Source organism: Balaenoptera musculus, chromosome 11, assembly GCF_009873245.2.
Source record: "Balaenoptera musculus isolate JJ_BM4_2016_0621 chromosome 11, mBalMus1.pri.v3, whole genome shotgun sequence".
Taxonomy (NCBI): Eukaryota; Metazoa; Chordata; class Mammalia; order Artiodactyla; family Balaenopteridae; genus Balaenoptera; species Balaenoptera musculus.
This window is the reverse complement of record NC_045795.1, coordinates 58,535,792-58,561,329: the sequence shown is the minus strand read 5'-3', so window position 1 is coordinate 58,561,329 and position 25,538 is coordinate 58,535,792. Positions and strand designations below refer to the sequence as shown.

At 56.8% G+C, this 25,538-nt stretch overlaps 2 protein-coding genes and 2 long non-coding RNA genes across 12 annotated transcripts in view; 2 read left to right on the top strand and 2 right to left on the bottom strand.

The window, feature by feature from the left end:
- Nucleotides 1-3,799, top strand: part of NKTR (natural killer cell triggering receptor) — a 49,399-nt gene extending 45,600 nt beyond the window's left edge. For all 8 annotated transcript variants that reach the window (XM_036869290.1, XM_036869288.1, XM_036869296.1 and 5 more), the window contains one exon: nucleotides 938-3,799. In XM_036869290.1, the coding sequence (XP_036725185.1) occupies nucleotides 938-1,025 (88 nt within the window). In that variant the 3' untranslated portion in view covers nucleotides 1,026-3,799. The remainder of the gene's footprint in view (nucleotides 1-937) is intronic.
- Nucleotides 2,728-9,833, bottom strand: LOC118903830. Its single transcript, XR_005021874.1, has 2 exons — nucleotides 9,653-9,833; nucleotides 2,728-4,105 (listed from the first exon to the last, which is right to left on the bottom strand). It is a non-coding gene; the product is annotated as an uncharacterized LOC118903830 (long non-coding RNA).
- Nucleotides 8,576-22,344, top strand: ZBTB47 (zinc finger and BTB domain containing 47). Of its 2 annotated transcripts, none has more exons than XM_036869299.1 (6): nucleotides 8,576-8,716; nucleotides 13,068-14,630; nucleotides 16,265-16,412; nucleotides 17,764-17,879; nucleotides 18,529-18,673; nucleotides 18,931-22,344. In XM_036869299.1, exons 2-6 carry the CDS (start codon nucleotides 13,149-13,151, stop codon nucleotides 19,269-19,271), a joined length of 2,232 nt encoding a protein of 743 aa, XP_036725194.1. In that variant the 5' UTR covers nucleotides 8,576-8,716; nucleotides 13,068-13,148; the 3' UTR covers nucleotides 19,272-22,344. The 2 variants fall into 2 exon arrangements, with proteins under 2 accessions (XP_036725194.1, XP_036725193.1); XM_036869298.1 differs by lacking the exon at nucleotides 8,576-8,716 and adding an exon at nucleotides 9,402-9,545.
- LOC118903831 lies at nucleotides 19,483-24,788 on the bottom strand. The gene is made up of 2 exons (XR_005021875.1): nucleotides 24,427-24,788; nucleotides 19,483-22,751 (listed from the first exon to the last, which is right to left on the bottom strand). It is a non-coding gene; the product is annotated as an uncharacterized LOC118903831 (long non-coding RNA).
- Between the last annotated feature and the right edge of the window lie 750 nt (nucleotides 24,789-25,538).

Genomic DNA, 25,538 nt, shown 5'->3' with positions numbered 1-25,538 from the left:
AGCTTGTAGGATATCAGTGTGATCTGGACACTCCCTTGTTTGAAACTCTTCAAGGATGCCCCACTGCCTTCAGGGGCAGGTCCATGCTCCTCAGCATTGCATGGAGGCCTCTCCACCTGCCAACTCCAGCTTGGGCTTTTCTGTCTTCCCTGCACTAACATTCTGGAACCTTTTTTTTTCTGCCTAGAGAGTCACATGCCCACTTCACCATCTCCCCTCCTGCCTCTTGAAATAGCCAATTCTCACCTACTCTGCAGGTCTCCACTGCAACCCACTCACTGCCCCAGGGAAGCCCTTCCTGACTGCTCACTCTGACATATGTTGCCCTCCCGCCTCATGTGCTTTATTTATCTTGCCCCCTATTCTATACTATCCTTGAGCCCCAGGGAACTCTACATAGTCTACTCTGTGTGTGCCCTTTGCATCTAGCAAAGTGACTGGCTCTCTCTGAATATTTTTCGAAATAACTGAATGGTGACCATAACCAAGTCTTCTTGACTCACTCTCCCAGTGGTCCTGTCCCTGCCCCACCTCAGCCTCACCCCTCATTGGGCTCCCATTTTGATTTGATTTTGATTTCCTTGTCTTTTAATGAAACTCTCTTTGTGGGCCTTTTTTCCCTTACTTCCTCAGTCTGATTAAATATTGATGTTCATTTTGGGTAACATGGAAAATTATTCTCACATATATGAGTGGATTTCAAGTAATTCCCCAAGAAGTTTCTTTATTTTATCTTAACCTCGGTATTACCACCATCTGTCATTGACATCTTTGAAAAGTCCACAGTATTGCCACAGTCAGTACCCCACTCGCCAACCCACTGCTGTGCCTCTTCAAGCCACTTGCTTTCAGGCCACTCATATCAAAAAAGAAGCTACAAGAGGAATTCAAAGGGTTGACAATTAAAAGGTATTTCTGTTTTTGTTTTGTTATACAGGAGTTGTAGATCTTATGGCTCTGACAGTGAAAGTGACCGAAGTTACTCTCATCACCGGAGTCCCAGTGAAAGCAGCAGATATAGTTGAAAGTGTCCCCTTTTTTTGATACAAATTATATCTTATTTGTAAATATCTGGTAACTTAAAAGTCTACGAAACTTAATGGCAGTCTGTTGTTCTATTTCAATATTAGAGATGAAGTTGAAAAATAGACACTTATTGTTATTTGTTCATTTACATGTGCGTAGAATTTAAAATACAGATATGTCTCCTAAAAATATTTGTATGCCACATTTTACAGTAGCCAACTATGGAAATGAATTTCATTTTCTTGAATCAAGAAATCATGAAATTTAAATATGATTTGCAATATTATTTTAGCTAGATTATTTCTCTCCATCTCATGTATTTCTTAGAATACAGATTCTTTTTGCCCGTTTTTAAGGTCTTAGCATATATGCTGCCAAGCATAGAACTGTGAAGGAGAACTGTGAAAGGTGACCAAATACTTATATACCAATTACACAGAACCTTATACATGTGTGCTCTTAAAAACAAACTGCCCAGAATTGATACTAATGGTAGCCAGGAGTATAAGGCAGTGGCTCTGGGGTTCTTAATTCATTCCTTACTTCTTTGTTGTCTCAGAGGATCAGGAAAGTAGTCACCATACAGCCCACTGTATTATTTCAGGCTGGCGGGTGAGGTTAAGAAGAGTAAATCAGCCTTAACTATAAATACCTGCACTGTCTCTAAAGCCCTAATGTTTTATGTGCTTTTTAATAAATACTATCAGAAGTTCGGTTTGTAAAAAAACAATTCTATTCCAGTTTATGCTTTGGTGTTTGGTACCTTTTGGTGCATTATTCTTATATACTGTACATTGGAATTCCGTCAGAGAGAGAAATGAATTTTTTAAAATTCATTGGCACCAAACATGGGTCCTTCTAAGCTCTATTCACTTTAAATATTTGGAGGGCCTCTCTCAAGCACAGGTGTGGGCTGGGGGCCATGGAGCGGGCAGGATTGGCATGGGGTTGTGTGGCCACTGGGGTCTGCTGCACAGAACTGATGCGTGTGCCCCTGGAGGACGTGATTGGAGAGTGGACTTCAAAAGTAACACCAAGATCTCCCTGCCACCATCCTGGGCACATTTTGCAGGGCTTTACTTTTAAGTCTTTCAAGTAAGAGGCAGATGCAAGAGCAGTTGAACTGTTCTCCGCACCCGCCAGCATGTTTCCCTGTTTCAGTGGCCTGCACTGACTCAGTGAAGCCTTGTGTGAGATGGTAAACCTATGACAACAGACAGGGAATCGGGGTGTGCAGTACTGCATAGATTACACACTTTCACAGTCTTGGGTGGTTCCTGCAAAAATGATTTGACCTGTAAAAACTGGTGAGATTTTTTTTAACCTTTAGTTTGAGTTTTTTCCCCAAGTGTACTTAATCACCTTAGTGCCAGTTTAATCCAGTTATGCAGAAGAAATTCATATTGGATGTTTGATGCAGAACTCTGTGCGATCCTACCCCAGGGCTTGCCTGGTGTACTTGGGAAGTGGGAAAGAGCCCTCAGTTGGAGGGATCTGACCACCCCTGATGGATGGAGGGGTGACCTTGGATATATTAAAACCATCACCCATAAAAGGTTCATAAACAGGGTTAAGTGGCCAGTTGTTTGCCAAGTTGATAGATGAGAATACATTAGAAAATAGGACCTAAGTCAAACAAACATACTTGATAGTGAATACAAAACAAACGTGCGATCATATGAAGGGTTTTCAAAGGTTGCCTGCAGAGGAGAATATTGCTTTAATAATACGCAGTGGAAAGAAACTGCATTTAGAACCCAAACAAAAACTGCCAAATCTAATTACGTTAAGAAGAGTTACCTTTGGTCAGTGTATTCGTTTTCTACTGCTGTGTAACAAATGACCCCAAACTTTGCAGCTTAAAGCAGCACTCGTTTCTTAGCTTACAGTTCTGTAGCTCCTGAGTCCAGCACAGTATGGCTGGATTCTCTGCTCAGGGTCTCACAAGGCTGAAATCAAGGGTCAGCAGGGCAGCATTCCTTTATGGAGGCTCTGGGAAAGAATCTGCTTCCAAGTTCATTCAGGTTGTTAGCAGTATTCAGTTCCTTGCTGGCTGTCAGCCGGGGTCCTCTTTCTCGGCTCCTTAAGGCTGCTCACATTCCTTCTTGTGTGCTTCCCTCCGTCTTCAAACCAGCAATGGCCCATCGAGGCCTTCTTCTCATGCTTCAGGTCTCTCTGCCTTCCTCCTCTGTTTTAAGGTTCGTGTGATTTGATCAAGCCCACTGAGATAGTCTCCCTATATTAAGGTCAGCTGTGCCACAGAACATAGTCACAGAAGTGGTATCACATTTACAGGTTCCTGGGATTGGGACATGAAATAGGGGGAGGGACATTTTAGAATTCTGCCTCCCACAGGCAATAACTTCGCCTGTTGTGCTGTGGGTAGAATTTTACCCTGAAAAGGTGGGCCCTAGAAGCCTCGTTTGTTTTCTCCATGGAAAAGAACAGCCCTCAGCTGCAGCATTCAACTTGTGTGTTTACTGAATGGACTACAGAAATAGCTTTTCTTCATAAAGGGGATTGTTCTGTATTTTAAATTATTTTTTAATAAAATTGAATTATGTGTATTGTGCTTCTTAATAGACAATGCATTATTGGACTCTTTTTGTAATGTCCTGTTTACTGCAAATGAAATATGATATAGCTGGTATTGTTCAAAAACTGTAGAAAATACTTTTGTACATATTGGTAATGTCTGATTTGTATACACTTCATTTAAATTTCCCTAAAACTGGAAAGGGGGGCCTTGTAGAAATTAAAATATATACTTAGTCTAAGTTTGAGTCTGTGCATGTTTCATCCTTCTTTATTCATCCAGACTTCAAATAGTCTTTCTGAAATGGAAAAGGAGACGTTGAGTCTCCTTGCTGACCCAGCCAGTGAAGAGACTTCATCTCATCTGTCTGTGGCTTGTTTTCGTCTTCTGGCCGAGTATTAGTGGTAGGGCACGAGGTGGAGCTAGAGAGAACTTCAGGCAGAAACGTTCACCTACGCAGAGAACCATTGATGGTGTTTGGTCTTCCTTCCCCTGCCAACTCCATGTTTCTTCCAGGCTCTGTTGTCATCCAGCTGAGGTGACCTGCATATAACAGATGCTTTTGCTGAGGAGGGAATACGTCCCCCCGCCCATCTGTGAGATGCTGCCTAGGGACAGCATGTTTACCTGCTACGCCACCTGCAGCCTCCGCTGTCCCTCCCTAACAGTGGTTCACCAGGCAGGCACATAGCACTCTCTCCTGGAGAAAACATTCATGGTGATATTTTTAGCATCCACATGAGAATTTGCAGGACAAGTACAATTAACTTTATTCTCCTCAGAACTCAAAGGGATTTGTACTTTCTTAGTGAATACAACATAACCTCACACAGTAAGATTGGCAGAGGTTCAGTTTTCAAAGTTAACACTAAACCCCCAAGTCCGGCAGTTCCTGAAAACAGGCAAATCTGGATGTGTTGCCTTAAAATTTAAATGAAATTGTAGAGTCTGTTTGCTGTAGGGAAATCCCCAAGTGAGGTTCCTTTAGGGTGTTATTTTTTAGAGAACACAAGGATCTTTAATCAAATTCTGATAGTGATCGTCTTGATCAGCTGGGCAGTATTGGGAGGAAATGTGTCAAAGACTGGTTTTTTTCTATTCTGAATTAGCTGGCAAGAGAATTCAGGGGAAATGCCCCTCTCACGAGTGACCATGAACACTGGCTAGGCATCACTGTTTGGAAGCGAAAGGAGGCTTCACCGGTGCAGAGTGAGTGACACAAACTGTGTGGCCAGGTGAGGGGCTGGAAGCCATGGCTCACGTGGGAAGAGCCTGGGCTCAGACGGCTGGTCTTTGGGAGAGGGAATCCACTCTGCCACTGCCCAGAGGGAGAGGTGAATCCCATGAGGCACTGGTGATAGAATGAACTGGGCAGAGTGCCAAGAGGACTCCCGCTCAGCAGGGAGAAGTTCTTTGACGCTGTAAAGGTCAGGGAGAAGAGCTGGCACCCTGGAAGAAGACCGCGTGCACTCTTGCAGACAGACCCTAGGCAGCTCCAGTCAGCGCCTGATGAGCGTGCGGCAAGGAAAGCCCACCCGGGCAACACACACAAAGGAGCAAGAGGCTCTCATGGACGGTTTTCTTTAAAGATGCAAGAGGGAAGAGATATGGGAACATATGTATATGTATAACTGATTCACTTTGTTATAAAGCAGAAACTAACACACCATTGTAAAGCAATTATACTCCAATAAAGATGTTTAAAAAAAAAAAAAAAGATTTCAGTAGAAGGTAGAGGTAGTGCTCCATCGCCCCTGCCTGCTCTGCTCCCGTAAATCAGAAGGCCTCCAGTGGGGCTACACGAAGCTTGGGCCAAGCACTTCTGCCACTTGGAGACCCCAGACCCACTGTTCACCACCTACAGCTATCGGACTCCAGCTCCAGAGCCTGAGCCGAGTTTCATAGTCGGCAGGACCCAGACTAGCCTGGGGAGGGTTGCGTCTCTTCCGCCAGCCCAGAGTCCTGAGGACATTGGGGTAGAAAATGTGACCCAAGCTCTCAGGACGGACACCTGTGTTCTGCATCTGGAGGCCTGACCCTCCTCTGCAACATGAGGCTAATGGTCCTTAGACTGTCAGTCTCTCAGCTCATAAACCCCGAAAGAGGGTGCAACCAGATATGAGAACCGGGGTGCTCGGCCCTTCCTGGGCCGGTCTGGAGATGAATCAGCCTCCCAGAGAGCCCACGGGATCGGGCTCTGGGCTGGAACTTCCCAGTCTCAGGTCCCCCAGGGTCTCCTGCAACTAAAACCTCTACCACCAGGCCAGATTCCCAGAGAAAGACCAAGAAGGATCCCACTGGCCCAATCTGATTTTATTTTGAAGAAATTAAAGACCTCTATGAGCAACTATTCTATGGCACAGTCCTTAAGGGTTTGGGGCCTGAGTCAGACTGCCTGGGTTCAAGTTCCACTCTGACACTTCTAGGCGGATAGCTAGGTAAATTGCTTGACCTTTATAATACAACTCCTCTATCTTAGGAGTGGTGAGGATTAAATGCTTGGAACTAAACACACATTGTTCAGGGACACTAGCCCCTGGGCTTGCCTCCAAGATCAGAGTGCTTGTCCCACAAGTTTCACAGGGAGGGCCAGGCTCAATCACTAGTGAGAGGCCCAGGGCCCCTTGAACCAGCAGGGTGGGAGAGGATCCTGATAGATGCCAGGGAGGCCCTGAATGCCTAGGCCATGACGTTTATGCTCTGGGAGGGAACTGGGCAACCTGCTGGTTTGAATTAGGGCCCCACCCCCCTACAGCTGTAGCCTGTTAGTGCTGAGCTCAGGACAGGAGCAATCCACCACCACCCCACCCCCCCCTCCAACCCCACACCCAGAGATCCGTGCTGCCCGACCCTGCAGAGCCCTGGGTCAGCACCTAGTAGGTAGGTGGAACTTCCCTGCCACCCCACCAGCCCCATGCTGCGATGTCCCTTTCTGTTTTCTGGCCCTGCCCACTCTTTGCTCCCTCCCCCATCACAGTTAACCAGCTCCATGCCCCGCCTAGGGAGGCTGAGCCCTGCTCTGCGCACACGCACACGTGTGCTGCCCCACAGCATGGTTTGAGTCTCTTCCTCTCCGAACTGGGAGAGAAGTTTGGTCTAGAAGCTTAGGGAAGTTGTGAGAAAACCCATGAGCTGGCCTCTAGAGGCAGGGGTGTGGCTCTGCCGACCTTGCCAGCACCCAGTCCCAAGTGTCTGAGGATCCTCCAGCCCTGCCCTTGTCTCCACAGACTCCTGGCTTGCCCCTGTGGCATGCGATTCTGGCCTGGGATCCCCCTCCCCGATAACTGGTCCCACCCTACACCCTCCAGAAAGCCTGCCTTGACCAACCCTGAGGGGAAGATCCTGTGGCATGACCCTTTCCAAGGCCAAGAGAACAATTCTGCCTATCTCCATCCGGCCACTCCCACCAGATGAGAATCTGGATTCGGCTACATCAAATCACCTCTAGTTCCCTGCAGATGTTAAACTATACCCTCCCTTCCGGCCTGTGCAGGTGCTGTTCTCTCTGCCTGGAGTTCCCTTCCTCTCCTTTTGCCCTAGTGTTACTCAACTTTCAGTCATCAGCTCTGAGCAGCCCCATTTGAGCCCACCAGATTGAGCTCTTCACACAGTGCCTTCCTGCCAAGTCTCATGTGACCCAAGTGCCAGTAGCCTCTCCCAGAGCTGGCTCTGTCCTGGGGTTCCCACAGTAGATGGGCTGTAGGCCAGAGAAGAAAAGGGAACAGCTGGGGTCTTCAGGAAGACTGAGCCCCCATTCCCTCCCTTTTCACCCAACCTCCAGCCCCTCCTTTGGCTTGACTGCTGCAACCAAGGCCAATCCCAAAAGGGCCAGCAGCCCTACCTTGGTCAAGCTGGCCACACCCCCTGCCAAACCTTGGCTGGGAAGTGGGCCCAGGAGTGTCCTGTGCAGCCCTCTCTGCCAGGCTCCTCCCACCCTGCGGGGGAGACTGCTCCAGCCTCCCTTTTCTTGGCTTCTGACGCTGGTGTCTTGCTGTGTGATCTGTCCTGCTGTACCTTCACTGTCCTTATCCCACCAATGGGTACACAGTTCCTCTCTTACCACCTCCCAGGTCCGTGCAAGGATCCACTGAGTCAGAAGAGGAAGTGGGTTGGGATGGAGGAAGAAGTGGAAGGCAGCCCTGAGGTGATGGGCTGGTCAGGCATGCAGGCTGCTCTGGCCCGGCCTCAGCTTGAGGTCTTTGGGAGCTGAGCCAGCTGTCTCTGCACCCACCACGGCGATGTCTGCAGTGGCCTTCTCTGGGGGCATGTCCCCATCTGTGCCCCTTCCTCTCTTCCCATCTCTTTTTCCATCTGGCCATGTGTTTTCCTCCTCTTTCTCTTGGCGCTCTTCGGTCACCCCCATCTTGGCCCGTGAGATGTTTTCTCCCTGGCCCTGGGATGGCCCTGTCTTAAGGGCCTACCCATCCCAGCCTCAGGGGAGGCCCTTGCAGTTTCACAGGACAGACATCAGACTACAGGATGGCGCCTGCCGGGGATCTTGGCCTCTGCTCCATTTCCTTCCCTGGCACCCAGAACCAAGTCACTCTGAACAGGCCCCAGAGTCCCTGCCCACTCATGAGTAAGGTGGCGTACTCAGGGGACACTGCCTCAGCCAGGCATGGGCATGGGCGGGTGTGTAAGCACAAGTGCACATGTGAGTGGAGGGATGGGGGATGCTCTGTGGTACTGCAGATGGGGGCAATGTGAGAGTGACCAAAGATGGGGCAGCCATCAGCTTGGAGTTGGGGGCACAGAAAGGCATCTGAATGATGACATGGGCCATACGAGAGGCCCCCTTGCCACAATGGCGGCCCAGCCACCACCTAGACCCTGCCAGGCCCAGCACCCTGTGGTCCCCACCCTGCTGCCTGCTCAGCCTGGCAGTGTTCCTTTGCAGCCTCCTGCCAGCACAGCCGGCCCCCAGCCCCCACTGGTGTCCATGCCAGAGCAGCATTCCGCAGGCCTGGCTGCATCTCCCCAGCAGAGACGGAGCAAGGCGGCCTCTCAGCAGCCATCAGGCCACACGGCTGGGGGACACAGTGGGACCTGGGCCTCTGGGCCTGTCACATTAAAGGATTTCATCAGTGCAGCTGCGGTACGGGTTCTCGCATCTCCTGCTCTGGGCGGCCCTGGGCAGCCAGAGGCAGCCACCAGGTAGGGGTCGACCAGAACCAGGTCCTGGAGGCACAGAACCAAACAAACCCTGAGCTGTCCTGGGGTGGGGCGGGGGCGGGGGGCGGCCAGGCTAGTTGGAGATCCTAGACTCACCCTAAGGTCTGAGCAGCCCAGGCCAGAGGGTGGGGATGGTGACGCGGCTAGGATACGGGTGTTCGGTCCCTCAGTGTGAGGTCGCTCAGGGGAGCAGGTGTAAGCCTTTTCTGCAGCTGATTGCGGGGGGGGGGGGGGCGGCGGGGGGCGGCGGGGGGCGGGAGAGCCCAGCTTCCCGATTTCAGGGCCGCCTCCTACTCCGACCCCGCCTCTGTGGCGCAGCTGGAGGACACCGAGGTTAGACTCCGAGACGAACTTCCCGGAGGAAAGGGGGCTCGGCGCGGGAGAGTGAGGCCGGGGTCCGTCCGCTAGGATAGGAGCGGCGGGTCCTGGCCAGGGGGTCCGGCGGCCCGAGGAGGGGCGGGCTGCACCGGGACGGCTCGCACCACGCGTGTCCGCGACCCTCGCCGGCGCGCAGGGCGGCCTGGCCCTTTAAGCGTCCAGACGGCGGCCCCAGCTGACGCGCGGGCTCCAATAGGCGCCCCGCGCCCCCCGCCCGCCGCGCCCGAGGCTCTGGGGCCGCAGCTGCTCGGCGGCTGGACTCGCCGCGGCCCTGCGCCTCCGCCCGCCCGGCCGCGCCCCCGGGGGCCATGGTCGCGGGGCCCTGCGCGGGGGCGGCCCCCAGCGCAGCGCTTCATGGAGCGGCCCCGGCCCGGCCGCCGGGGGCAGCGCGATCCCGCGGGGCCCTGTGAGCCCCCAGCGCCACGGCACCATGGTACGCAAGGCCCTGCCTGTCCCCCCGCTTATCCGCCCACCTGCCCTCTCTGCCCTCTGGAGCGCACGGCCGGCCGGCTCGGGGTGGAGGGATGTGAGGGATCTTACCCCTCTCTGGGTCTCCCCGACCCCTTCTCTGGGTCCTTGCGGGCTGGGAATGCGGCGCTCTGACGCGGCCGTCGGCGGGGTAGGGGTTAAATTCCTGGGGTTGGGGGCCGGGCGCGAGAGGCTGAGGTCCTGCTAGGCACTGGCGGAGGGGGGCGCTTCTCTGAGCCCGGGACGGCACCGCCCTCGGACTGGGTGATGGGGGGAGGGAGGAGGTCGGATTCCCGCCTGGGCCTTGGGCCACGTGGGCGCTGGAGACGCCCTGCCTGGGGATTCGGGGCTCCTGGGCCGAGCGGAATGTGGGGGACGCCTGCAGCTCCGGTCCAAACTCCTGTGTGACCTTGGGCCGGTCTCCCACCCTCTCTGGGCCTGTTTCTCGGAAAGGACGGATGGCCTGAGTTGAGAGGAGGCTGGCATAGACACCTCCTCCCTAAAAGGAGGAGGCTGGACGTCATGAGCCTGTGCCCCCTTGCTCAGTCTGGGCCCACCCACTGCTGCCCAGCGATGGAAGGATTGACATGGGAGTAGGGTGTGCAGATGGACGCCCAGGTTTCATCCTAGGGCCTCCAGGGAGATGCCAGGGCAGGGTAGGAAGCTGGTGGTTTCGTGACAGTTCGGCAGGGTACCCCTTAGGAGTAGAAGGCTCTGACCATGGTAAGGCAGCCTCGGCAGGTGTCCCTGGCACCTGGCCTTCCCCCAGCCTGGCTTGGGGGGAGGGTTGAGGGCATGAAACGCCCTGGCAACGGAAGTGCCTGACCACTCCCCTGGTCTTGTATCTTAGCTGGGCTGGCCTGGACTTGGGGGTGGGGTGTGTGGCTGCAGCTGGCACAGCCAGATGGGGAGGGGCATCTGCAGCTTCAGGGAACTAGCACATCTGGCTGGAGAGGCAGACACAGCTGGTGGCCCTGTGTGGGAGGTACCAGGCTAGGGGGTAGCCGCGCCCTGCTGAGGGGCTGCCAGTTATGGACTTAGGCAGCATCTATGTGCCCGGTCAAGGAAGTCCAGTCAGGCTGCCTGGTTGTAAGGTTCTTGGGCCCCTCAAGGGCCAAGGATGGTGCTGGCTTGGCTGGGAGCATTGCCTTGGAAATGGAGTCTTTGGGGCAGCACTACCCCCTAGACTAACCCTTCGTCCCCTGCTGAGGCCAGAGGGGTCCTCACTGGATCCTGGGACCAGATCTGCACAAGGGAAGTGTCGGGCATTGCCCTTGCCCCATGGCAGGCAGGCACTGGAGGGCATTCTGTGAAGGGGGAGCAATGGACCAGAACCCTGTGCCCTAGGGTGGGTACCCCACAACAGGTCCGACATTGGCAAGTCTTTATCCAAGCCACTTCCCCACCACTGCCTGGCCCCTGGAGGCCCTGAGGAATCCCTGTTACAGCCAAGTTGCACCCTGACCCCTCACTGACTCGCAGGTGGCAGCAGCTCTGGGAAGGAGGGTGCAGGTTGCTGGAGGTGGTGATGGGGTCTGGGGAAGCACAGCTGGTCCCCTGGGTGGGAGGGTCCCCAGATGCCTCATCTTGCTTTTTAAGTCATTAAAGGCCAAGAAATACTTCCACGTGGAATAGTGTCTAGTCCAGCACAGATTGGGTGGCCTTAGCAGAGCTAAGACTCTAGGGCCTCTGCTCTTGCTTGCTGTGGGACCCTCCCATTCTGAGCCTCAGTTTCCCCATCTATGTAATAGGGGTTGGTCCCAGAAGATGAATCAGAATGAGTCAGTGGATGGAGATGGGAGGGGGTTGGCACCTTATCCCCGTTAGATTGGTCAAGCCTGGACGGGCCAGCAGCCCTGAGACAGAGGAGCAGATGGGTGGCTTCTTGGCTGGGGGGATGGAGGCGTTGGGGGAGAACTCAAGAGAGATGGTGGTGAGAGAGAGAGAGAGAGAGCGCATGGGTGCTGTCCTGGGCTGCTGGATGTGAAGGGTGAAACCCAGGGCAGATCTGTCAGCAGGTGGCCCCTGGAGGCTCCCTGAGGCTCATCCCGAGGCCCAGGGCAGATCCTCTCATTCAGGTGACCGGAAGGACTGGCATGAAGGGGAGGGCTGGGCTGTGGATGCACAGGACTGGGGTTTCATCCCAGGGCTTCCAGAGAGGTGCACGGGGTCAGGGAGCTGATGTCTTTGCAGTGCAGCAAGGTACTCTCAAATGTAGGAGGCTCTGACTTAGCTGGACAGGGCCTGAGGAGGGCCAGAACCTGGAACCTGCGGGGCTGGTCCAGCCAGGCAGATAGCCGACAGATGTTAATTGAACATCTGCTGTGCGCTGGACCCATGCAAGGGACTGGGCAGCCTGCCTGTCTGTGCTGCCCACCTTTTGGGGAAGCCGCTGTGGTGCGACCAGGAATAATTACTTTGGGCAATTCACAGGTACTGGATGTGGTCCAAGGGTCTAGGAATCTGACCCATCAGATTCAAGGGCCTCCCTCAGGCTCCAGAAGCCCCCAGTGGTGTGACCTCCAAGATGAGGCCATCTCGGAACCTCTGGGCCTGGACCACACCTGACCTGGGGTCTGGGGGCCTAGAGGGAACAGGGCTTGGGACAAGCCTTAGGGGCCTCCTGCCTCAAGCATGGTGGACAGGTAACACAGCTGTGTCCTTTGCCCCTACAGAACCTTTCTGTGGTGGGGAGCTGCTGCCGCCAGGCCTGAGGCCACAGGCGGCAGCCTGGCCCAAGCTCTGGCTGAGGGAGGAGGGGACGGCTGGACCTCACCAGCCTCCTCCAACAGGGCAGCGGGACCATGGGCCTGGATTTCTTCACAAAAGTTTCTGCCTCTGCAAGGCCTCAGGCCTAGACCTTGAGGGCCGCTGTGGGTGAGCTGAGGGATCCCCTCAGGTGCTGCCCCAGGGGTGCAGTGGCCAGAGGCAGAGCAGTGAGCCAGTGAGCCTGACCTGTTCTTGAGCTGTCTGGGCTTAGGCAGGCTTGGCTTTATTTGTATGTGAGTGAGTGTGGAGGAGAGAATCCACGGGGCCCAGAAACGCTGAAGGGATGCCTCTGGGGACGCTTCTGGGGAGACAACCCAGTCCTGGTTTGCTGGGGTCAGCCCTGGTTTTAGCATCAAAAGCCCCGCATCCCAGGAAACCCCTAGGCTCCTGGCCCACCTGGGCGGTTGATCACCCTCGAACCTTTTCCTTCCCCTTTCTTCCTCTTCCCCTCCCCTTCCCGGGACCACTTCTCCCATTTCACAGTGGAAGAGCTGGAGGCCAGGGAAAGTTAACCACTGACCCAGGAGCTGACATGCGGCCTCCGAAGGTCACGACCAGAGTTTGAGCTCTGAGGAACAGCAAACTCGGGCTTGAATCCTGGTTCCCCCTCGTCCTTGCTTGGGCTTCGGCACCTTCCCTGTAACATGGAACCAGGAGTGATGGGTGGGTGGCCACCTCCCAGATGGCCTTGACCTGACCTGTGCCCTCTGCCCCACAGTTGCTGGTTGAGAAGACGACGGACTCACCGGCGGCCGAGTTCTCGCTGGTGGAGGACGTGGCGCTGCACTTCGCCTGCTTGATGGGCCGCCTGAACGAGCAGCGCCTCTTCCAGCCTGACCTGTGCGACGTGGACCTGGTGCTGGTGCCCCAGCGCAGCGTCTTCCCGGCCCACAAGGGTGTGCTGGCCGCCTACAGCCAGTTCTTCCACTCGCTCTTCACCCAGAACAAGCAGCTGCAGCGCGTGGAGCTGTCCCTGGAGGCGCTGGCGCCCGGCGGCCTGCAGCAGATCCTCAACTTCATCTATACGTCCAAGCTGCTGGTCAACGCGGCCAACGTCCACGAGGTGCTCAGCGCCGCCTCGCTGCTGCAGATGGCCGACATTGCCGCGTCCTGCCAGGAGCTGCTGGACGCCCGCTCCCTCGGCCCCCCAGGCCCCGGCACCGTGGCCCTTGCCCAGCCGGCCACCAGCTGCACCCCGGCCACACCGCCCTACTACTGTGACATCAAGCAGGAGGCCGACGCCCCGGGCCTGCCCAAGATCTACGCCCGTGAGGGCCCTGACCCCTACTCGGTGCGCGTTGAGGACGGGGCTGGGGCCACAGGTGGCACGGTGCCTGCCACCATCGGGCCGGCTCAGCCCTTCTTTAAGGAGGAGGAGAAGGAGGGTGGCGTCGAGGAGGCCGGCCGGCCCCCGGCCAGCTTGTGCAAGCTGGAGGGTGGGGAGGAGCTGGAGGAGGATCTTGGGGGTTCCGGCGCCTACGGTCACCGGGAGCAGTCCCAGATCATCGTGGAGGTGAACCTCAACAACCAGACGCTGCACGTGTCCACAGGGCCCGAGGGGAAGCCGGGCGCTGCCACAGGCCCGGCCACCATGGTGCTGGGCGGGGAGGACGGGCTGCAGAGACACTCGGAGGAGGAGGAGGCCGACGAGGAGGAGGAGGAGGAAGAGGAGGAGGAAGAGGAGGGCGGTGGCAGTGGAGGGGAGGAGGAGGAGGAGGAGGAGGAGGAGGGCGGCAGTCAGGGAGAGGAGGACGAGGAGGAGGAGGAGGAGGGGCACAGCGAGCCGGACCAGGAGGAGGAGCAGGAGGAAGGGCACAGCGAGCCGGACCAGGAGAGCTCGGAGGAGGAGGAGGAGGGGGAGGAGGAGGAGGAGGACGGGGGGGCGGGGGGCAGGCAGGGGCCGGGGGGCCGCGGCAGCGGGGCAGACCCCCCTCCCCACAGTCGCATGGCAACGCGGTCCGCCCGGCGCCGGGGCCTCCCTGAGCCTGAGGAGGCTGGGCGGCAGGGTGGGAAGCGGCCAAAGCCACCTGCAGGAGTGGCTCCTGCCCCAGCCCGAGGGCCACAGGCCGCTGACGGTCTGGGGGCCAAGGTGAAGCTGGAGGAGAAGCAGCACCATCCGTGCCAGAAGTGCCCGCGTGTTTTCAACAACCGCTGGTACCTGGAGAAGCACATGAACGTGACCCACAGCCGCATGCAGATCTGCGACCAGTGCGGCAAGCGCTTCCTGCTAGAGAGCGAGCTGCTGCTGCACCGGCAGACAGACTGCGAGCGCAACATCCAGGTGGGCCTCGGGGTGGGTTCACGGGGCCCACAGGGGCAGCCAGCCAGGCTGGGCCAGGCTGGAACTGGGCCCTGGGCACCCAGTGTCCTGCTGCCTGCATTGCCCACACAGTCTGCAGAGACCAGGCTTGGCCCCCTGGACAGTGGGACCAGCCCAGGCCCAAGGGTGAGCCCAAGGTGGTGAGAGCTCAAGGGATAACGTCAGGGAGAGCTTCCTGGAGGAGGTGGATGGAGCTGGGCTTCAGCACGTGCAGAGACGTGCAGATAGGGGTAGAACAAACAGTACCCTTGGCCAGAGGGGCAGAGGGGAGCCCGGACTCGGGAGGATGAGAGGATGAGAGTTGTCTGAGCACGTGAGGCTGGGGGACAGCCAGCTCTGAGGAGGGATGAGTCAGTGTTTTAGTAGATCTCTGGGCTGCCGCAAGGCCAACAGGGCCACCACATATAGTTTCTCAGACTGTGCACTGCGCAAAAGGACAGATGAGGGGAGGAGGGGTTTGCCCAGAAGGGGGTGCCATTTCCCACTTCCTGCAAAGGCTGAAAGGAGCAAGGGGCAGCGGAGCAGGAAGAAACCCCTGCATTCAGCTCTTTGGAGGTACCAGCTGGCCTGGGCCTGGGAAAAGGGACTGGATGAGCAGTTTGGGAAGCGCAGGGGCTGCCGGGGCCAAACAGGGGAGTTGGGCTGGCTGCCAAGCCTTGAGCCAGCCTGAGTCTGGGCCAGCCCGGCCTTTCAGGGTGCAGGCAGCACAGGGCCAGCCAGGCTGGTTTTTGCCTTTTCTGACTGGGAGTGAGGTTGGGGGGCAGTAGGTAGGCGGGTGCTAATTGCCTGAACTAATTGCTAATTGCAGTGCCCTGTGGAGAAAGTGTTATCTGGGGGTTACCTGGATTCCTGCCCCACCCTCCTGCCCACGCTCCCACTTGCCTGCCTGCTGGGCTGCCCTTTGACTCTCCGTGCGCACACACCTGAGCTTCCCTCCTGAAGGGGAAAGACGCTTGTACCTCTTCTGTCCTGGGCACCCTGACCCAATTTCTGCCCGAGCCCTGGCCTGCTGCAGGGATGGGTAGGACAAGGGCCCAGGAGAAGAGGAGGGGGGGAGTGTGGCCCTCACGGTTCCCGCCACCGTCTATTGCCTGATAGGCCCTTGTACCTCCTACAGTCCCCAGTCCTTTGGAATCTGTCTCCTTGGGGATCTCCATGGTGTCAGGGCATGGGTCCCAGCAGGGGGAGGCAGCAGAGGTAATGGCCCAGCTCTGCCAGGACCTGTTATCTGAGGGACTTCTCCATGAACCGAGTAGCCTCCTCACCCACTGTGGTCCTTCAGCCAGTTGTGTCTCTTCTTTGTAGAAAGATGCCTTGTTGAAATGAGCACAGAGGAGGGACTTCCTGGAAGAGGTGGCCCCTGACCCTAGTGAGTTCAGGATGAGGGACCCACCCTGGGTGGGTGGGTAGGTGGGTAAGTATTTAGGGAGTTACCACCCCCAGCTCTCAGAACATCACATCTGGCTGGTCCTTGGACATCAAGGCCTCTCTCTCCAGCACAGTTCAGGTGGGGAAACTGAGGCCCAGAGAGGGGCAGTGACTAGTCCTAGGTCACATGGTCCTGACCCAGGGCCTAAAGTCTTCTCACCCCGCAGTGTGTGACGTGTGGCAAAGCTTTTAAGAAGCTCTGGTCCCTCCACGAGCACAATAAGATTGTGCACGGCTACGCAGAAAAGAAGTTCTCCTGTGAGATTTGTGAGAAGAAGTTCTACACCATGGCTCACGTGCGCAAGCACATGGTCGGTAAGTCCAGGCTGGTGAGGGATGGAGCCTGAGGTCCAAGCGGGCCAGCTGCTGGGTGTTCTGGGAAACACTTCACAATCCAAGGGCAATATGAAGGGGTGAGAAGGCCCCTCGTAGCTGGGAGGTAGGGGGTGGGGGGCTGGTTGCAGTGGCAGGTGTGTCCTGGACAGGCTCTGGGGCCAGGGCTGCCATGCATAGTTGGGCAGGTTGCACATGGCACAAGGACTCCTGGACAAGATGGCAGGTGGGGACCAGAATCCAGCTAGCACACTGCCAACCAGGCTGTGCATCCTGACATGGGGCTGTGTCCACCAGAGCACCTTTTTCTAAATTACACGAAGTGCCATATGGGCTGACACAGGCCCAGTCTCAGTCTGAGGACAGCGGTGCCTCTGATAGGGCTTCAGGCTTCTCTGAGTGCAACCCTCCCCCAGGGGTCATACCTGGACACGGCAAGGAGGCCCCCAAGTGTGTTTTGGGCCACTTTGCTGCCTTGGGCATGGCTCTCCCTCCCCTCTAGGTGGGAGTCTAGTGGAGTCTGGTGTCCAGGTGGGAGTCTGGTGTCCAGGTGGCCCTCCCTTCTTTGCCCGCTTGGGGCCTGGAGCTCTAGGGAGGGGTAGCCAAGGAGGGGCAGTGTGCCCTGGCCAGGCCTTACCCCCATTCTCTACCAGACAGTGCTAGAGGCCTCCAGCATGAACTAACTGGGAGCTGGGACCCCGGGGTCTAGGTATCGGCCAGAAGCATGCTGGGTAACCCAGGATTGGTGGTCCTTCCTGGGCTTGGATTCCCCAGCTCTGAACTCTGAGGGGGGCCCTCTGTGTCTCCAGTTGCTTCCTCCCAGATCTTCCTTGGAGTTTGTTCTGGGAGGAGCGCAGGTAACTAACTCCCTCTGGATGGCATGGGACCCAAGGCTGAGGCCTTTACAGGTGCCACCCTCTGTAAAACCCAGCCACCCTGGAGGCGCAAGACCACTCTACCCTCTTTTTATAGAAGAGGATGCTGAGGCTCACTGAGGCACACACTGGCCATGCAGGGAGCCGGTGGCTGAGCCAGGATTTGAGCCGAGGCCAGTCCACTTGAAATCCTTCTATCTTTCCCCGAAGCTTTGGGAGTGAGGCCAGAGGCTAAAGAACCAAGAGGGCCTCCATGCCTGTCTGACCAAACAGAGAGACCTAGCCGGGAGGGAAGGGGCCTCGCCTGGGGGACAGAGGCTATGGGGCAGGCCCCAGGGTAGGTGGTGCCCTGGGAGGCGGGATCTGGGCTGGGTCTGGGGGGTGGTCAGGCAGGGGTCCCCTGGGAGGAGCCAGATGGGTCCCCCCGAGATGTCATGGCCATGGTGCCTGCCCTGTAGCCCACACCAAGGACATGCCCTTCACCTGCGAGACCTGTGGGAAGTCCTTCAAACGCAGCATGTCTCTCAAGGTGCACTCACTGCAGCACTCCGGGGAGAAGCCGTTCAGATGCGAGGTGAGCTCCCTTCTCCTCCTGCCCCGGGAGCCATCCTGGACGGGGCAGGGATCAGAGGCAGCAGCTGCTTAAAAACCAGGGGTTGGGGTACTGGAGTATAGGATGCAGAAAGAGAGGGGCCCCTCCTTGATGTCTGCCTCCCACTCCATCCTTACCTGGTTGCCCACCTGCACCTCCCCCCACACCCCTGCCACCCCACCCTAACCCAGCCTCCGAAGGTTCAGGGTGGGAAGTCTGCATGGGCTGGAACCATGGGGCAGGCTTTCTGGAGAGGTGGAGAAAGGAGCATCTTAGGCAGAGAGATCAGAGATGGAGCTGCAGGTGGGGATGAGGGGGGCCTTTGGACCAGGAGGAAGGATGGAGGGCCTTAAGCATGAGGGCTCCCTCCACTCTGTGGCCTCTTCCCACTTCCTGAGCCCCATTCCTGCCTGGGCGCTGCATGCCCATGGCCTCTCCACCTGTGCCCGTGCACTGCCCCACCCCAGGAGCACCTCGGCTGGCCTTTGCATCCACACCTCCTTGCCCAGGAGCCCCTCCCCATGTGAGTCCTTCCCACAGCCCTGTGGTCTCGGGCCAGCACTTCCCTCCCTGAAGGCTGTTCCCCACTCTGCGCCGGGTCTCACCCCCTCACCCTCCACCCTGCCCTCAGAACTGCAACGAGCGTTTCCAGTACAAGTACCAGCTGCGGTCACACATGAGCATCCACATCGGCCACAAGCAGTTCATGTGCCAGTGGTGTGGCAAGGACTTCAACATGAAGCAGTACTTTGATGAGCACATGAAGACTCACACAGGTACGGCTGCCCCACGGGGAGGAACTCCACACCGGGCCGGGCCCCCTTCTCCGCTAGGAGGCTCAGCACCGGCCTCCCTGCCTCCCAAGGTCGGGCGAGGCTGGTACAGGCTGGCCCAAGGTGGCGAGGATCCGACAGTGCCAGGGCCGGGCCCGGGATGGATCCGTGGACGCCCAGAGGCTGGCCCGGGGCGGGGGGCTGGGGGGCGTAGCAGCCCGCCAGCAACTCCCCACGGCCCATCACCACCCACCCCGCAGGGGAGAAGCCGTACATCTGCGAGATCTGCGGCAAGAGCTTCACCAGCCGGCCCAACATGAAGCGGCACCGGCGCACGCACACCGGCGAGAAGCCCTACCCCTGCGACGTGTGCGGCCAGCGCTTCCGCTTCTCCAACATGCTCAAGGCGCACAAGGAGAAGTGCTTCCGCGTCAGCCACCCCCTGGCCGGCGGCGACAGCGCCCCCGCAGCCCCGGGCCTGCCCCCCGCCCCGCCCCAGGCCCTCCCCCTGCTGCCCGGGCTGCCCCAGACCCTGCCTCCCCCGCCGCCGCTCTTCCCCACCGCTGACAGCCCCGGCGGGAGGCTGAACACCAACAACTAACTGCCTGCCTGCTGCGCGGGGCCCAGGACCCTCCACTCGTCGTCGTGGAGCGGGGCGGGGGGAGCAACACCTCCGGAGTTGGCTGGACACGCTCTGCCCGGGGCCCCTGACCCTGGGGGCTGTGCAGGCTGGCAGCCCCCAGAGCTGGCGGAGGACACCTCACTCCCAAGTGCCCCCTTTCAGCGGCTCCTTGAAGCCTTTATTTTTTGTCTGTTTGTTTGTTTTTTGGAAGTGAAGGAAAACGACAAGAGAGGAAACTCTTGACAGCATCCCCCTCCAGGTGAGGGGGGCGCTGGAGGCAGCAGGTACGGGTGGGGAGGGACCTGGGGAGCAGGTGTGACTGGTCACTCCGCCGAGGCCTCAGCCAGAGGGGCGTGGCCAGGCCCAGCCCAGGTCACCTTCAGCTGCTCATCCCCGCCCCTCCTGGGCCCCCTCACTCGCCCCTCATCCCGGAGGGTTTGGGGAAAAGTTGGGGTGCCGTCCCCCTTTGGAGGACTTGTGGGCCCACCGTGAGGGCTGCGGATGCCGAGGCAGGGACTTGGGCCCGGACGCCGGGGGGTTGTGTGGGGTGGGCGTGCGTGGCGAGGTGCACCGACTGCAGCTGCGCACCGTGGGGAGGGGGGCGGGCGGGGGCTGGACCCCAGGCATTTGCTTTCCCCATGGCATCCCCGACCTGCTCCCGGCTGCACCGAGGGCCCTGGGTCCTGGGGAAGATGTCCCCAGGAGCTGCCGGGCCTCAGGGTGTGGTGGGCCGGGCCCTGGGTGGGCAGACGGGCTGGCTCCCACAGCATCAGCCCCCAGGTACTGCAGCCCAGGAGCCCCTGCACATGGGTGGACCCCAGGGGCTGGGGCCCTAAGGAGCAGGCTCGGGCAGATGTTCTGAGGTTTCAAGGTGCTATCAGTGGGGCAGGGGGCAGGGCAGCTGTTCACGGAGCAGCCCATCCCTCAGCAGCTGCCCCAGCCAAATCTCCCACGCTAGAGATGTCTGTGTCTGCGTCTGTCTCTGCTCCTGGAAGGCAGCACAGGCCTCAGCCACTCCCTGGGCCTGGCCACAGCCTGCCCCTGGCTGGTGTCCAGCGGCCTCGTCCCTCCTGCGCCTCTGCTCATGGGTGGGGCGAGGAGCCTGCATGATCAGGCCCTGGGGGTCGGGGTCGGGGGTACCGGGAGAGCCCCACCCAGCCTGTGCCCAACGCTTGCCCTCACGAGGCCAGCACTAATAGGACATCCTTTTTCGTTGTCATTTAACGTCTCTATTCCTGCCTTTGAAATGGGGAGGAAGGTTCCATAAGCTACCTGTTTCCTAGTTAAGCTCTTTCCTATTGTGTTTATACAGTTTTGTCTGTTATACTCTTTGCACCTTAAACCCCTCGACTGCCCCCGCATCACCACCTTCCCAGCATGGCTGGAGTGGGAAGAGGCCTGAGCCCAGGGGGCGGGTTGGGGGGACTGGCCCCACCAGCCCAAGGGCTGAGGGGGTCAGGACCCCTCTGACCTCCTTGTAAGGCCCATGGCACTGGGGCAGGGGGCTGGGGACATTTTAATCATCAATAAACAAAGCACTTTATTATGTACAGATGTGGGCAAGCCCAAGGAGCCCGAGTGATTTGAGGATTTAGAATCCAAGCCACACAGCCCAGATGGTTCTCTGGGCTTAGAGGGGGCAGTGCCCTGGCCCGGTTGAGTTTGGGGCTGTAGCAGGAACAGTGCAAGCCAGAGTCTACGTACGCACCCTCAGACGCCCCTGCTGTCCTTTGGGGAGAAAAAGTGGTCCCCTCCCCGAGAGGGGAAAGCTCCCTGCCTGGCTCCCAGGACTGAGGCTCCCCCCACACCAAGGCTGGGAATTCCAGCCTCTTATGGGGTCAGTGCTGCGCCTCTCAGGCTCCTGCTTTACTGTAGCTCTTTTCCTCTCCTGCACCCCTTGATCTCTGGGCTTCCATGACGTCCTCAGGGTCCTCCCCTCCCTGCTCCCCCCTTCCCTTTGCTATTTCTAACCTCTGGTCCCAGTGCCTGGCAGCTTCAGAGCTGGCCCACATTTTCCTAAGAAAAGTCTGATCTCCCCGAATGGGCTGTAGGCTGGGACTCCAATGAGTTTCCCACCCCCTGTTGCTGACGCTGGGGTCTCCCATAGGGGCTGGTGGCCCTGTCACCTGCTGCCCTCCCTGCAGCCTTAGTGAGCCTAGGGGGCCCTGGCCAGGCTGCGCCTCTGGTCCATGAGGCCAGACTTTGACAAGCAGAGGCTGGAGATGGGTGTGGGGAGCTGGTAGCAAGACCCTGTCCCAGGACTTGGGTCTCCTGTCCTTGTACGCTTCCCCTCTCAGGGCACAAGAGGGGTCCAGACAGCAGGCTGGGCACTGGTCAAATGGTCATTGTAGCTGTAGGTGGGCACGGCCAACCCCTCTCCTGGGAGGCCCCTACCCCAGCGGGGACAGGAACCCTGTGTCCCCGGTGCTAAATGCTCTCTTCCCCTTGGGCCAGTGTTGGTGGGAGCTCCTTTCTGGCCAGACCACAAGGGTCTGAAGCAATAATGGTACCTCAGCAGTGCCAGTATGGATAGGGGTTCTTGTTTTACCAGCTTTTACATTTCCTTTTTAATTGTTAAATTAACAAGCACCTGGGTATTGGAGCGAGGGGACTGGGCACCATACCCACTTCCCAGGGCTGGTGGTGGGGAGGGGGCTTGGGATCATCACCTCCCACTGGAGATCTGCCAGGGCGTCCCTCTGTCCAGCTGGACTTCTCAGCCCAATTGGCCAAGACCTCAAGCCCAGAACCTGGGCCTGCCCCCTCCCCGGCTCCCCTTGTACTCCCTGGTCTTGGGCCAGCTGGAGGTGAGTGGCCAGAGAGGTGAGCCCTAGGAACCCGGGCCGGGGGCAGAACCTGAGCCTCCGACCCTGATGCGTTCCACCACGGCCAACATGGCACCCCTCAGGGGGGCTCGGTGGCAGAACGGCTGTGCCCGGGCATGTGGACCCTTGATGTCTGGCCCTATGTGGCCACCCCACAGCCCCAGAGCGTGTGGGGGACAACAGGAGGGTGAGGAGAAGAGTGAAGGGGAATAAAGGCAGTACAACTGTCCCTTGGCCCAGCCTCTTCTTTACACATTGCCGCCCTGACTACTGGCTGAAGAGACCTGGACCAGAGCAAGGGTAGCGCGGAACCTGACAGCTTGGCCGAAGACCACATGGACACCCGTGCCCCGAGCATCTGCACACCCCGTCTCCCTCCCTTGAGGGTGGGCTGGGCTCCTGGGGAACATCCAGGGTCAGGAGCTGAGGTCTGAAGGAGCCAGATGTCAGCACCCGGGAGGACATCTCAGATGGAAGACAGGTAGCGGACTCTGAGGAGGGAGCAGGCAGTTCTCCCTGGGGACCTCCATGAATTAGTTCACTGGAGCGCTGGCTCTGTGCGGGATAGAACTCCAGGCTGTGGTGACACGTGGTGAATGAGGCCCCCATGTATGTGGCACTTGGTCCCAGATACCTGGAGAGGGGGATAACCGGGAAGGGCTAGGAGAGGAGGCTGGTGGGTGGGTTCACTAACCAGCCAGAGAGGGGGTACAAATCCCCAGGATGGGGACATTGCCTTCCACACGGTCCCACTTCTCTGAAGGGAACAGGGGCTCGCTCAAGTCACCCTAAAACTGAAGCTTGCTGTCAGGCCTGTGGTCCTGGCTGCTCCTGCAGTGTCTTGTGGGGATTCAGCTTCTCTCTGTTTCCCCTCTTCTACCCGTCCGTCTGTGGTCTGCTGCCTCTCCCCATGGCCTCCTCCCTTCAGCCCCACCGTGCTGTGAGCAATGGCCTGATGCCACAAGCATTGTTTTCTATAGAATCCCTGGGAAAATATCTATTTTTTAAAATGAAAGTTTTACTTGGGCATAGTTGAAGAAGCCAAATATTGATACTTCTAGAACTTTCGTTTTTTAACAAAAACCTGCAGTCCCCTGCACCTGCTCCTCTCCAACTCCCGGTAGGCGAGCAGTTCCAATTCAGTTGGTATTTTTGGTGTTCTCATGCCCACAAAAAGCACACCTCCAACGCTACTTTCCTGATTTTTTTCAGTTTTAGGCATCAGCTATGGATGTATTTCTTCATCACTCCCATGACACGCACAAACACTATGCACACAATTTCCCTTCCTCCTTCCTTCCAGCATGGTTATATTATTATTTGGGGTTAGAGTAATATTTAGTGTGTACATTATTATGACTGTGTAAACACTGATCTCAACCAAGCCATATAATAGAATATGATTCCATTTCCTTTCTTGCACAGCTTTTTACTTCTGTCTCTCTTAAACGTGATTTGCTTCGGTTTCTATGTGCTTATCACTGCTGCGTTCCCAAACCCTTTGCTATAAATTCAGTTTTCCGTCCAATATGTGCAAATGCGGTGGGTGTTCCATCAATTTCATCACTCTTGTAACCAGGGAGCCGTGCAGCAAGATGACCCTGGGGTGCACCCTGCAACCAGCTCTCATGAGGAGACTTGAGAAACTGCCTAACAACATCCCCCAGCCAGTGGTTCCCTGTCCCACTTTGCTGAGACTGTATCCCTTTCAGTTCATTGAAGAGATCTTTAACTTCTAGAAGGTTTATGTCTTGGTGGACTCCTTTTTCTTAACCCTAAAATTTACCTTCTCCTCAGGACCACTTCAGGGAATTAAATTCCAAAGAGCTTGACTGTTTCTTTCACCCTGACACAGGAATGAGTTTGCCTGGGTCCAGAATTCAGGCTGGAAATCATTGCCCTCAGAATTTTAGATGCTGGTGCGTTTCTGTTGAGAAGCCTAGCGCTGTAACGTTTAAAAGGATGAAGTGAGATGACAGTTTCCTTTGATTCAACTACAAGCCCTGGAGTCATGCTTCCTCGCTCCCACATCCGATCCCTGGGCATGTCCTTGGGTGAGAACAGAGTGGGTGGGGCAGAGATGACACAGGATTGGCCATGACTTAATGACTTGATAGTTGTTGAAATGGGATGCTGGGTACATGGGAGATTAGTATATCATTCTCTCTCTGGAAATACATGCATTTCCCATAATTATAATTTAAAAATAAACAGTGATTCCCCATTTCACTGAGGGGAAAACCTTAAGTCTGTACACTGGCCAGACATGATACCCCACCACAACCTCTCTGCCCTTTTCTCCTACTCACCTCCTCGTTCATTGTTCACTGGCCTCCTTGCTGTTCCTGGAACATGAGGGGTGCACTCCTGCCTCAGGGCCTTTGCTCAAGCTGTTCCCCTGCTTGGAAACCTCCTCTGCATTGGCTTGAACCTGCTCAGGTGTAGTCCTCTCAGTGAGTCCATCCTGACTGTTCCATTTAAAATTGTGACCACCTCCACCTGTCACTTCCCATGCCCCCTTCCCAGCTACTTGTCACCATAGCACTTCTCATCTGACACCCTGTATATATTTATATATTTATCTGTTGCCCCCTCCCTCAACTGACGGTAAGCTGCATAAAGATAGGAATTCTTGCCCGATGTGTTCACTGCTGAATCCTCAGCATTTAGAAGAGTGCACAGTAGGTTCTCGATGAATGGATGAGCCACTTGTAAACATTCTAGTAGAATGCCTGGTAGGAAATGAGCACCATGGAATTCATCATAATCTAAAAATATGTCACTGAGTCATCTGATAAATATAAGTTAATTGTTCAGTCAGTACCTTCTGTCCTGGTCTTTGGAAAATGAGACTATGACTAACAGACATTTTTTGTTATTTGCAGGAGCAGCAAGGTAGAAAGGGATTCCCACAGTCTTTGGAGGTAGGCAGATCTGCTTCGAATCCTGGCTCAGCCACTTGCCAGCTGTGTGACTTGGCCAAGTTGCTGAGCCTCTCAGAGCCTGGTCTCCTCACTGATGGTTCTTACTGGAAGTGCCCTGCAGTCCAGGGCCGGGCTGGAGGCCCCTGGGTGAGCCTTTGCCCTTTCTGAAAGACAGACAGGACCACCTCCAGGAACTGCCTGGGTGCTGTGCCCCTCTGGGACCTGCTGGTGGGGTGAGCAAGCAGGTTGAAAGCACTGATCAGAGGGACAGGCAGTGACGTCACTGAGATCACAAAACGGGGAGGTGACTCAGTCCTGGCCCAGCCTGAGGCCCCCTCGCCAATCCCCCCTGCCCCCCAAGCCTGAGGTTATAAACAAGTGACTCAGAAGAATGGTGGGAGAATGCCCCGTAACAGTTCACACCAGTGTCTCTGGGGCTAAATTTAACCCACAGCTGCAGCCTCTGGCACTTTGGGAACAAGTTAATCTTGGTGGCT